Source organism: Eschrichtius robustus, chromosome 1 (assembly GCF_028021215.1).
Source record: "Eschrichtius robustus isolate mEscRob2 chromosome 1, mEscRob2.pri, whole genome shotgun sequence".
Classification (NCBI taxonomy): domain Eukaryota; kingdom Metazoa; phylum Chordata; class Mammalia; order Artiodactyla; family Eschrichtiidae; genus Eschrichtius; species Eschrichtius robustus.
The window spans coordinates 125,034,301-125,046,704 of record NC_090824.1 but is presented as its reverse complement, the minus strand read 5'-3'; the positions used below and the strand labels follow the sequence as shown (position 1 = coordinate 125,046,704).

Sequence of the window (12,404 nt, the reverse complement as noted above, 5' to 3'; positions counted from 1 at the left end):
TGGTCCTGGGCTTTTGTTTGTTGGAAGATTTTTAATCACAGTTTCAATTTCAGTGCTTGTGATTGGTCTGTTCATATTTTCTATTTCTTCCTGGTTCAGTCTCGGTAGGTTGTGCATTTCTAAGAATCTGTCCATTTCTTCCAAGTTGTCCATTTTATTGGCATAGAGTTGCTTGTAGTAATCTCTCATGATCGTTTGTATTTCTGCAGTGTCAGTGGTTACTTCTCCTTTTTCATTTCTAATTCTATTGATTTGAGTCTTCTCCCTTTTTCTCTTGATGAGTCTGGCTAATGGTTTATCAATTTTGTTTATCTTCTCGAAGAACCAGCTTTTAGTTTCATTGATTTTTGCTATTGTTTCCTTCATTTCTTTTTCATTTATTTCTGATCTGATCTTTATGATTTCTTTCCTTCTGCTAGCTTTGGGGTTTTTTTGCTCTTCTTTCTCTAATTGCTTTAGGTGCAAGGTTAGGTTGTTTATTCGAGATGCTTCCTGTTTCTTGATGTAGGCTTGTATTGCTATAAACGTCCCTCTTAGAACTGCTTTTGCTGCATCCCATAGGTTTTGGGTCGTCATGTTTTCATTGTCATTTGTTTCTAGGTATTTTTTGATTTCCTCTTTGATTTCTTGAGTGATCTCTTGGTTATTTAGTAGTGTATTGTTTATCCTCCATGTGTTTGTATTTTTTACAGATTTTATCCTGTGATTGAAATCTAGTCTCATAGCATTGTGGTCGGAAAAGATACTTGATACGGTTACAGTTTTCTTAAATTTACCAAGGCTTGATTTGTGACCCACGATATGATCTCTCCTGGAGAGTGTTCCATGAGCAATTGAGAAGAAAGTGTAAACTGCTGTTTTTTCGATGGAATGTCCTATAAATATCAATTAAGTCCATCTTGTTTAATGTATCATTTAAAGCTTGTGTTTCCTCATTTATTTTCATTTTGGTTGATCTGTCCATTGGTGAAAGTGGGGTATTAAAGTCCCCTACTATTATTGTGTTACTGTCGATTTTCCCTTTTATGGCTGTTAGCATTTGCCTTATGTATTGAGGTGCTCCTATGTTGGGTGCATAAATATTTACAATTGTTATCTCTTCTTCTTGGATTGATCCCTTGATCATTATGTAGTGTCCTTCTTTGTCTCTTGTAATAGTCTGTATTTTAAAGTCTATTTTGTCTGATATGAGAACTGCTACTCCAGCTTTCATTTGATTTCCATTTGCATGGAATATCTTTTTCCATCCCCTCCCTTTCAGTCTGTATGTGTCCCTAGGTCTGAAGTGGGTCTCTTGTAGACAGTATATATACGGCTCTTGTTTTTGTATCCATTCAGCCCATCTGTGTCTTTTGGTTGGAGCATTTAATCCATTTACATTTAAGGTAGTTATTGATATGTATGTTCCTATTCCCATTTTCTTAATTGTTTTGGGTTTGTTATTGTAAGTCTTTTCCTTCTCTTGTGTTTCCTGCCTAGAGAGGTTCCTTTAGCATTTGTTGTAGAGCTGGTTTGGTGGTGCTGAATTCTCTTAGCTTTTGCTTGTCTGTAAAGGTTTTAATTTCTCTGTCAAATCTGAATGAGATCCTTGCTGGGTAGAGTAATCTTGGCTGTAGGTGTTTCCCTTTCCTCACTTTAAATATGTCCTGCCACTCCCTTCTGGCTTGCAGAGTTTCTGCTGAAAGATCAGCTGTTAACCTTATGGGTATTCCCTTGTATGTTATTTGTTGCTTTTCCCTTGCTGCTTTTAATATTTTTTCTTTGAATTTAATTTTTGATAGTTTGATTAATATGTGTCTTGGCATGTTTCTCCTTGGATTTTTCCTGTATGGGACTCTCTGCACTTCCTGGTCTCGATTGACTATTTCCTTCCTCATATTAGGGACGTTTTCAACTATAATCTCTTCAAATATTTTTTCAGTCCATTTTTTTGTCTCTTCTTCTTCTGGGACCCCTAGAATTCGAATGTTGGTGCATTGAATGTTGTCCCAGAGGTCTCTGAGGCTGTCCTCAATTCTTTTCATTCTTTTTTCTGTATTCTGCTCTGCGGTAGTTATTTCCACTATTTTATCTTGCAGGTCACTTATCCGTTCTTCTGCCTCAGTTATTCTACTATTGATTCCTTCTAGAGAATTTTTAATTTCATTTACTGTGTTGTTCATCATTGTTTGTTTGCTCTTTAGTCCTTCTAGGTTCTTGTTAAACGTTTCTTGTATTTTCTCCATTCTGTTTGCAAGATTTGGGGTCATCTTTACTATCATTACTCCGAATTCTTTTTCAGGTAGACTGCCTATTTTCTCTTCATTTCTTTGGTCTGGTGGGTTTTTACCTTGCTCTTTCATCTGCTGCATATTTCTCTGTCTGCTCATTTTGCTTAACTTACTGTGTTTGGAGTCTCCTTTTCGCAGGCTGCAGGTTTGTATTTCCCATTGTTTTTTGGTGTCTTCCTCCAGTGGGTAGGGTTGGTTCAGTGGGTTGTGTAGGCTTCCTGTTGGAGGGGACTGGTGCCTGGTGGGTGGGGCTGGATCTTATCTTCTGGTGGGCAGGACCATGTCCAGTGTTGTGCTTTGGGGTGTCTGTGAACTTAGTATGATTTTAAGCAGCATCACTGCTAATGGGTGGGGTTGTGTTCCTGTCTTGCTAGTTGTTTGGCATGGGGTGTCCAGCACTGGAGCTTGCTGGTCGTTGAGTGGAGCTGGGTCTTAGCGTTAAGATGGAGATCTCTGGGGGAGGTTTCACCATTTGATATTACATGGGGCTGGGAGGTCTCTGGTGGTCCAATGTCCTGAACTCAGCTGTCCCACCTGAGAGTGTCAGGCCTGACACCAGGCCGGAGCACCAAGACCCTGTCAGCCACACGGCTGAGAAGAAAAGGGAGAAAAAAAAAAAGAAAGAAAGAAAGAAAAAATAAATAAATAAAATAAAGTTATTAAAATAGAAAAAAATTATTAAAAATAAAAAAGTAATAAAAAAAATAGAAAGAAAGAACTACCAAACCAAAAAAGAAATTCACCAATGATAACAATCGCTAAAAACTATACTAAAAAAACCCACAAAAAACAGTCAGTCAGTACCCCATGACAAATGGCAAAAGCAAAGCTATGCAGAGAAAATTACACTAAGAAGCATACGCATACACACTCACAAAAAGAAAAAGGAAAAAAAATTATATATATACATAAGGAAGAGAGCAACCAAATCAGTAAACAAATCTACCAATGATAATAAGTTCTAAATACTAAAGTAAAATAAACATAAAACCGGAAACAAATTAGATGCAGAAAGCAAACCCCAAGTCTACAGTTGCTCCCAAAGTGCACCGCCTCAATTTTGGGATGATTCGTTGTTTATTCAGGTATTCCACAGATGCAAGGTACATCAAGTTGATTGTGGAGATTTAATCCGCTGCTCCTGAGGCTGCTGGGAGAGATTTCCCTTTCTCCTCTTTGTTCCCACAGCTCCCAGGGTTCAGCTTTGGAATTGACCCCGCCTCTGCGTGTAGGTCGCCTGAGGGCGTCTGTTCCCCGCCCAGACAGGATGGGGTTAAAGGAGCGGCTGATTAGGGGGCTCTGGCTCACTCAGGCCCGGGGGAGGGAGGAGTACGGAATGCTGCCTGCTGTGGCAGAGGCCGGTGTGACGTTGCAACAGGCTGAGGCACAATGTGTGTTCTCCTGGGGAAGTTGTCCCTGTATCACGGGACCCTGGCAGTGGCAGGCTGCACAGGCTCCCGGGTGGGGAGGTGTGGATAGTGACCTGTGCTTGCCCACAGGCTTCTTGGTGGCTGCAGCAGCAGCCTTAGCGTCTCACACCCGTGCCTGGTGTCCGTGCTGATAGCGGCGGCTTGCGCCCGTCTCTGGAGCTCATCTAGGCAGTGCTCTGAATCCCTTCTCCTTGCACACCCGAAACAATGGTCTCTTGCCTCTTAGACAGGTCCAGGCTTTTCCCTGGACTCCTTCCCAGGTAGCTGTGACGCACTAGCCCCCTTCAGGCTGTGTTCACGCAGCCAACCCCAGTCCTCTCCCTGGGGTCTGACCTCCGAAGCCCGAGCCTCAGCTCCCAGCCCCCACTTGCTCTGGTAGGTGAGCAGATGAGCCGTTCAGGCTGGTGAGTGCTGGTTGACACTGATCCTCTGTGCTGGAGTCTCTCCACTTTGCTTTCTGCACCCTGTTGCTGTGCTCTTCTCCGTGGCTCCGAAGCTTCCCCCCGCCCATCCCGTCTCCGCCAGTGAAGGGGCTTCCTAGTGTGTGGAAACCTTTCCTCCTTCACAGCTCCCTCCCCGAGGTGCAGGTCCTGTCCATCCCTATTCTTTTGTCTCTGTTTTTCCTTTTTTCTTTTGCCCTACCCAGGCACGTGGGGAGTTTCTTGCGTTTTGGGAAGTCTGAGGTCTTCTGCCAGCATTCAGTAGGTGTTCTGTAGGAGTAGTTCCACATGTAGATGTATTTTTGATGTATTTGCAGGGAGGAAGGTGATCTCCATGTCTTACTCCTCTGCCATCTTGAAGGCGCCCCTGCCCTTCAGTTTTTCTTAATGATGTATTTTTAAAATCATTTAGAAAAGGCTCTAGAAAATCGGATAGTAGTATGCAGTTGGGCATTGCCAAATTTAGCCAAAGTGTAGGTTTCACAATAAGTTTTTGTGAACACGAAGTATAAATTTAAAATGTAAATAATGGCTAACTAGTTAAGTAGTGTGTATTGATAAATACATCTCATTTTAGGATGGCTCTGTCTTGCAAACTGTTGTGATTGGCTCTGGAGCTATTCAGACCACAGTATGGATTCCAGATGTTGGGGTAGCTGCTTGCTCAAATAGATCAAAGGTAATTTTACAACCATATCAAGTTGTAAGTTGTTAGCCTGTAAGGTATCTTAAAAATCGTAGTCCAAGCATCCCACTTTACCGAGGCGAAAAATGATATCCAGAGGGATTATTACTTGCCCAAGATAATGCACCTATTTAGTGGCAGAAGGAAAACTAGAACCTGGTACTCTCCTATACCCTATACTTTGGGAAAAATGCTTAATTATTGAATGACTTTCCACTGGAAGTTATAAAGAGAATTTATTACTTTCTGCCATGATTTTTGAGACAGCACTAAATTACCTAAAGAATTTTCCCTGAAAAGAAGGACTACCTCAAAGACCTTTAACTCAACTATACAGAATATATCTTGGCTTTCAAATTTAATGTTCTACTAAAAACTACTAGCCCTCTACTGTGAAATAATTCTATGATATGACATTATCTCTTACAATATTGCTTTTCATACCCTTAATGAATAGTGCCAATGTGCTGCTTTGGTTTACATTTATGTAGTTAATATGTGGTAATATTAAAATAGAGCTGAAAACCTGCATGAACAGTCCTACTAGAAGTAAAATATAGACTCAGACCATAGGCAGTAGTAGCCTGCATAGAATAAACCGTAGAGCCACAGAGCAGTGCTGCTTCTCTTGTAGATGTGTGTCCCTCAGCAGAGTACTACTTCCTCTAGTATCCTTGTGGTCATGTCAGACTTTTAAAATATACTAGATACCTTGCCCTACAAGTCCTATGAGATAGCAAATAATTAAGTCTCTTTAAGAAGAATCAGCTAATGCAAGGTAGTTCACAAATTTTACAGTTATTCACTTGTTTTTACCTTAGACAAAATTTAGGATGTTTTGAAGTTCATAGGCATTAAAAGTATAGCATAAAATGTCCAAAAAGCAAAAGTGTTTAATGTATTACTAGAAGGAATTTCTCATATATGAATGGTGATGGAATGTCTCTCTTTTATTTAAACAAATATCATGTGGCATGGTTTATTTTTCATCAGGATGTTTTGGTCGTGAATTGTACAGCAGAATGGGCTGCTGCCAATCATGTTTTAGCAACCTGTAGGACAGCACTGAAACAACAGGGTGTTCTGGGATTAAACATGGCTCCCTGCATGAGAGCATTTCTGGAGCGGCTGCCCGTGATGCTTCAGGAGCAGTATGCCTATGAAAAGGTAACTGATTACACTCGTACTTGCAGATCTACAGATGACTGGTGCTTTGGAATTGGAATTATAGCTTTGAATTTATCCCTTAAGAGTATGAGGTCTGAGTAAAATAAGTGGGGCTGTTTGGGTGGAATCAAATGAAGACAATTCATGTCTAAAACAGTTGTTTAGTAATCCTAAGCCTGCTTTTACTTTATTTTAGTGGGAGTAAAATTTTTAAATAACCCTCAAATTTGTATAGTGTTTCTATTATTCATTTCAGATTATTTATTCATTCCAAAACTTTAAATCCCTGTACCTCAGAGTATATCATCTTCCCTTTTCTGACCCATATATCTATTTTTGTGTGGCTTTGCCATCGCACAGTTGGGAGGGGGAATGGATATGGGCGTCAGAGTGAACATCCTGTCCACTTTATCAGGTGAATCCGTGTGGAAAGTTTAGTAGAAGAGGTAAGGTTGAATTAAGTAGGGTCATTAAATACTAGAATGGGAAATTATGGAATTTGGACTTGTTGCCCAGGCCATGATCCTGTTGTATAGCCTGTCTTCCAGCCCTCAGTAGTCACAGTATGCTGCTCCTAGGCAGAGCTCTTATGGGGTTTTTCCTTTTTCCTTTTTTTTTTTTGCCATGCTATGTTAATCTAATCAGTTGTTACCACACCCAGTTAATTTCACTGAGGTTTGCCCAGGTTTTCTTTTCTGAGTCACTCAGTCTCTCACAGAGTTGCTCTGGTACATCTAGGGAGGGCCAGGGAAGAAGGCTGTCTTTGATGGCTACCAGGGTTCTTTTGGTAAAGGAGGAAATGTGAGAGGGAGCAGGTCTCCATGGTTCAGTTATCTGCCTTTTTTTTTTTAATTCAAGAAAAACTGTAATGAAAATATGCTAAATGCAGTGTGGTGTCCTGGGTTGAATCTTGGAGCAGAAGAGGAGCATTAGGTACTTCCCTGGTGGTCCAGTGGTTAAGAATTCGCCTTCCAGTGCAGGGGACGCGGGTTCGATCCCTGTTTGGGGAACTAAGATTCCACATGCCGAGGGGCAACTAAGTCTGGTCCCTCTAGAGCCCGCGCACTGCAACTAAGTCCCGACACAGCCAATAAATAAATAAATATTTTTAAAAAAGAAAAGAAAAGAGAAGGAGCATTAGTGGGAAACCCTATAAAGTTCTGTGGTTTAGTTATTATTGTAACCAATGTTACTTTCTTAGCTGTGATTATTGCACCATGGTTATATAAGATGTGAACATTACAGAAGGTTGGGTGAAGGGTTTATAGGAATTCTCTGTACTATCTCTGCAACTCTCTATGTATCTAAAATTATTTCAAAGTAAAAAGCTTAAAAAAAACAGTAAAGGTAAAATATGACTACAGGCTTTCAGAATGCAGGAGGCTAATTTATATTATTTGGCAGAGGCTCTTCAGCATAATATCCTTGCATTTTCTCTTAGCCTCATGTGGTTTGTGGTGACCAGCTTGTTCACAGCCCCTATATGCAATGTCTGGCTTCCCTTGCTGTGGGACTTCATCTGGATCAGCTGCTGTGTGATCCTCCAGTGCCACCACACCACCAGAACTGCCTCCCTGACCCTGCATCGTGGAATCCAAATGAGTGGGCCTGGTTAGAATGTTTCTCAACCACCATAAAAGCTGCTGAAGCCCTGACCAATGGAGCACAGTTTCCAGAATCTTTTACTGTTCCCGATCTAGAGCCTGTTCCAGAGGATGAACTTGTACTCCTAATGGTAAGTGTAGTATGAGCTACTGTTGTATGTAACTGAGATTGTATTATGGATGTTTAGTAAGTAGCAGACCCTCAATAAGTATTTGCTAGCTTGAATAGAGCAAGAAGCACACCCTTAGATAAACTTAAAATATTTTGCTTTCAGATACTCACTTTAAATCTGATGGAAGTCTTCTTTGGTGACAGGGATTGATTATGAGAATTGTGGAGCTCTTATAAACGTGCTGGTTTTCAATGACATAGTCACATATTTTCTCATTTTCTTGTCTATAGGTACCTTGTTAGTGTGTGTGCATATATATATATATTTTTTTTTCCTCTGTTAGAACTTATCTATATTTCTTCTCTTTACAATAACATTGTAAAAGGTACCTTCATTTTATTTTATTGTATTTTTTTAACATCTTTATTGGAGTATAATTGCTTTACAATGTTGTGTTAGTTTCTGCTGTATAACAAAGTAAATCAGCTGTATGTATACATATGTCCCCATATCACCTCCCTCTTGCATATCCCTCCCACCCTCCCTATCCCACCCCTCTAGGTGGTCACAAAGCACCGAGCTGATCTCCCTGTGCAATGCAGCTGCTTCCCACTAGCTATCTATTTTACATTTTGTAGTGTATGTATGTCAGTGCTACTCTCTTACTTCGTCCCAGCTTACCCTTCCCCCTCCCTGTGTCCTGAAGTCCATTCTCTACGTCTGCATCTTTATTCCTATCCTGCCCCTAGGTTTGTCAGAACTTTTTTTTTTTTTTTTTTTAGATTCCATATATATGTGTTAGCATACTGTATTTGTTTTTCTCTTTCTGACTTATTTCACTCTGTATGACAGACTCTAGGTCCATCCACCTCACTACAAATAACTCAGTTTTGTTTCTTTTTATGGCTGAGTAATATTCCACTGTATATATGTGCCACATCTTCTTTATCCATTCATCTGTCAGTGGACACTTAGGTTGCTTCCATGTCCTGGCTATTGTAAATGGAGCTGCAGTGAACATTGTGGTACATGACTCCTTTTGGATTATGGTTTTCTCAGGGTATATGTGCAGTAGTGGGACTGCTGGGTCATATGGTACTTCTATTTTTAGTTTTTTAAGGAACCTCCATACTGTTCTCCATAGTGGCTGTATCAATTTACATTCCCACCAACAGTGCAAGAGTGTTCCCTTTTCTCCACACCCTCTCCAGCATTTATTGTTTGTAGATTTTTGATGATGGCCATTCTGACCAGTGTGAGGTGGTACCTCATTGTAGTTTTGATTTGCATTTCTCTGATGATTAGTTATGTTGTGCATCCTTTCATGTGTTTGTTGGCAATCTGTATATCTTCTTTGGAGAAATGTCTATTTAGGTCTTCTGCCCATTTTTGGATTGGGTTGATTGATTTTTTCATACTGAGTTGCACGAGCTGCTTGTAAATTTTGGAGATTAATCCTTTGTCAGTTGCTTCATTTGCAAATATTGTCTCCCATTTTGAGGGTTGTCTTTTCATCTTGTTTATGGTTTCCTTTGCTGTGCAAAAGCTTTGAAGTTTCATTAGGTCCCATTTGTTTATTTGTGTTTTGATTTCCATTTCTCTAGGAGGTGGGTCAAAAAGGATCTTGCTGTGATTTATGTCATGCAGTGTTTTACCTGTGTTTTCCTCTTAATAGTTTTATAGTGTCTGGTCTTACATTTAGGTCTTTAATCCATTTTGAGTTTATTTTTGTGTATGGTGTTAAGGAGTGTTCTAATTTCATTCTTTTACATGTAGCTGTCCAGTTTTCCCAGCACCACTTATTGAAGAGGCTGTTTTTTCTCTGTTGTATATTCTTGCCTCCTTTATCAAAGACAAGGTGACCATATGTGCCTGGGTTTATCTCTGGGCTTTCTTTCCTGTTCCATTGATCTATATTTCTGTTTTTGTGCCAGTACCATACTGTCTTGATTACTGTAGCTTTGTAGTATAGTCTGAAGTCAGGGAGCCTGATTTTAGCTCTGTTTTTCTTTCTCAAGATTGCTATGGCTATTTGGGGTCTTTCGTGTTTCCATACAAATTGTGAAATTTTTTGTTCTAGTTCTGTGAAAAATGCCGTTGGTAGTTTGATAGGGATTGCATTGAATCTGTAGATTGCTTTGGGTAGTATAGTCATTTTCACAATGTTCATTCTTCCAATCCAAGAACATGGTATATCTCTCCATCAGTTTGTATCATCTTTAATTTCTTTCATCAGTGTCTTATAGTTTTCTGCATACAGGTCTTTTTTCTCCTTAGGTAGGTTTATTCCTAGGTATTTTATTCTTTTTGTTGCAGTGGTAAATGGGAGTGTTTCCTTAATTTCTCTTTCAGATTTTTCATCATTAGTGTATAGGAATGCAAGAGATTTCTGTGCATTACTTTTGTATCCTGCTACTTTACCAAATTCATTGATTAGCGCTGGTAGTTTTCTGGTCGCATCTGTAGGATCCTCTATGTATAGTATCATGTCATCTGCAAACAGTGACAGTTTTACTTCTTCTCTTCCTATTTGAATTCCTTTTATTTCTTTTTCTTCTCTGATTGCTGTGGCTAAAACTTCCAAAACTATGTTGAATAATAGTGGTGAGAGTGGGCAACCTTGTCTTGTTCCTGATCTTAGAGGAAAGGTTTCAGTTTTTCACCATTGAGAATGATGTTGGCTTTGGGTTTGTCATATATGGCCTTTATTATGTTGAGGTAGGTTCCCTCTATGCCTGCTTTCTGGAGAGTTTTTATCATAAATGGGTGTTGAATTTTGTCGAAAGCTTTTTCTGCATCTGTTGAGATTATCATATGGTTTTTATCCTTCAGTTTGTTACTATGGTGTATCACATTGATTTGCGTATATTGAAGACTCCTTGCATTCCTGGGATGAACCCCACTTGATCATGGTGTATGATCCTTTTAACGTGCTATTGGATTCTGTTTGCTAGTAGTTTGTTGAGGATTTTTGCATCTATGTTCATCTGTGATATTGGCCTATAGTTTTCTTTTTTTGTGTCATCTTTGTCTTTTTTTGGTATCAGGGTGATGGTGGCCTTGTAGAATGAGTTCGGGAGCGTTCCTCCCTCTGCTGTATTTTGGAAGAGTTTGAGAAGGGTAGGTGTTAGCTCTTCTCTCAATGTTTGATAGAATTCGCCTGTGAAGCCATCTGGTCCTGGGCTTTTGTTTGTTGGAAGATTTTTAATCACAGTTTCAATTTCAGCGCTTGTGATTGGTCTGTTTATATTTTCTGTTTCTTCCCGGTTCAGTCTCGGAAGGTTGTGCTTTTCTAAGAGTTTGTCCATTTCTTCCAGGTTGTCCATTTTATTGGCATGTAGTTGCTGATAGTAATCTCTCATGGTCCTTTGTATTTTTGCAGAAGTTGTTACTTCTCCTTTTTCATTTCTAATTCTATTGATTTGAGTCTTCTCCCTTTTTTTCTTGATGAGTCTGGCTAATGTTTTGTCAGTTTTGTTTATCTTCTCAAAGAACCAGCTTTTAGTTTTATTGATCTTTGCTATCATTTCCTTCATATCTTTTTCATTTATTTCTGATCTGATCTGTATGATTTCTTTCCTTCTGCTAACTTTGGCAGGTTTTTTGTCCTTCTTTCTCTAATTGCTTTAGGTGTAAGGTTAGGTTTTTTTTTGTTTTTTGGTTTTTTGGGTTTTTTTGTTTGTTTTTAACATCTTATTGGAGTATAATTGCTTTACAATCATGTGTTAGTTTCTGCTTCATAACAAAGTGAATCAGGTGTACATAGGTTAGGTTGTTTGAGATTTTTCTTGTTTCTTGAGGTAGGATTGTATTGCTGTAAACTTCCCTCTTAGAACTGCTTTTGCTGCATCCCATAGGTGTTGGGCCGTCGTGTTTTCATTGTCATTTGTTTCTAGGTATTTTTTGATTTCCTCTTTGATTGCTTCAGTTATCTCTTGGTTATTTAGCAGCATATTGTTTATCCTCCATGTGCTTGTATTTCTTTACAGTTTTTTTCCTGTAATTGATACCTAGTCTCATAGTGTTGTGGTTGGAAAAGACACTTGATATGATTTCATTTTTCCTTCAATTTACCAATGCTTGATTTGTGACCCAAGGTATGATCTACCCTGGAGAATGTTCCATGCGCACTTTAGAAGAACAGTATTCTGTTGTTTTTGCATGGAATGTCCTATAAATATCAAATAAGTCCATCTTGTTTAATGTGTCATTTAAAGCTTGTGTTTCCTTATTTATTTTCATTTTGGATGATCTGTCCATTGGTGAAATGGGGTGTTAATGTCCCCTACTGTTATTGTGTTACACTCGATTTCCCCTTTTATGGCTGTTAGCATTTGCCTTATGTATTGAGCTGCTCCTATATTGGGTGCATAAATATTTACAATTGTTATATCTTCTTCTTGGATTGATCCCTTGATCATTATGTAGTGTCCTTCTTTGTCTCTTGTAATAGTCTGTATTTTAAAGTCTATTTTGTCTGATATGAGAATTGCTACTCCAGCTTTCATTTGATTTCCATTTGCATGGAGTATCTTTTTCCATCCCCTCACTTTCAGTCTGTATGTGTCCCTAGGTCTGAAGTGGGTCTCTTGTAGACAGCATATATACGGCTCTTGTTTTTGTATCCATTCAGCCAGTCTGTGTCTTTTGGTTGGAGCATTTAATCCATTTACATTTAAGGTAGTTATTGATATG

General features: G+C 39.2%; 1 protein-coding gene across 7 annotated transcripts in view; it reads left to right on the top strand.

The window, feature by feature from the left end:
* HERC1 (HECT and RLD domain containing E3 ubiquitin protein ligase family member 1) overlaps positions 1 to 12,404 on the top strand; it is a 213,478-nt gene that overhangs the window by 173,960 nt on the left and 27,114 nt on the right. For all 7 annotated transcript variants that reach the window (XM_068553272.1, XM_068553278.1, XM_068553309.1 and 4 more), the window contains exons 59-61: positions 4,718 to 4,819; positions 5,819 to 5,992; positions 7,434 to 7,727. In XM_068553272.1, the coding sequence (XP_068409373.1) occupies positions 4,718 to 4,819; positions 5,819 to 5,992; positions 7,434 to 7,727 (570 nt within the window). The remainder of the gene's footprint in view (positions 1 to 4,717; positions 4,820 to 5,818; positions 5,993 to 7,433; positions 7,728 to 12,404) is intronic.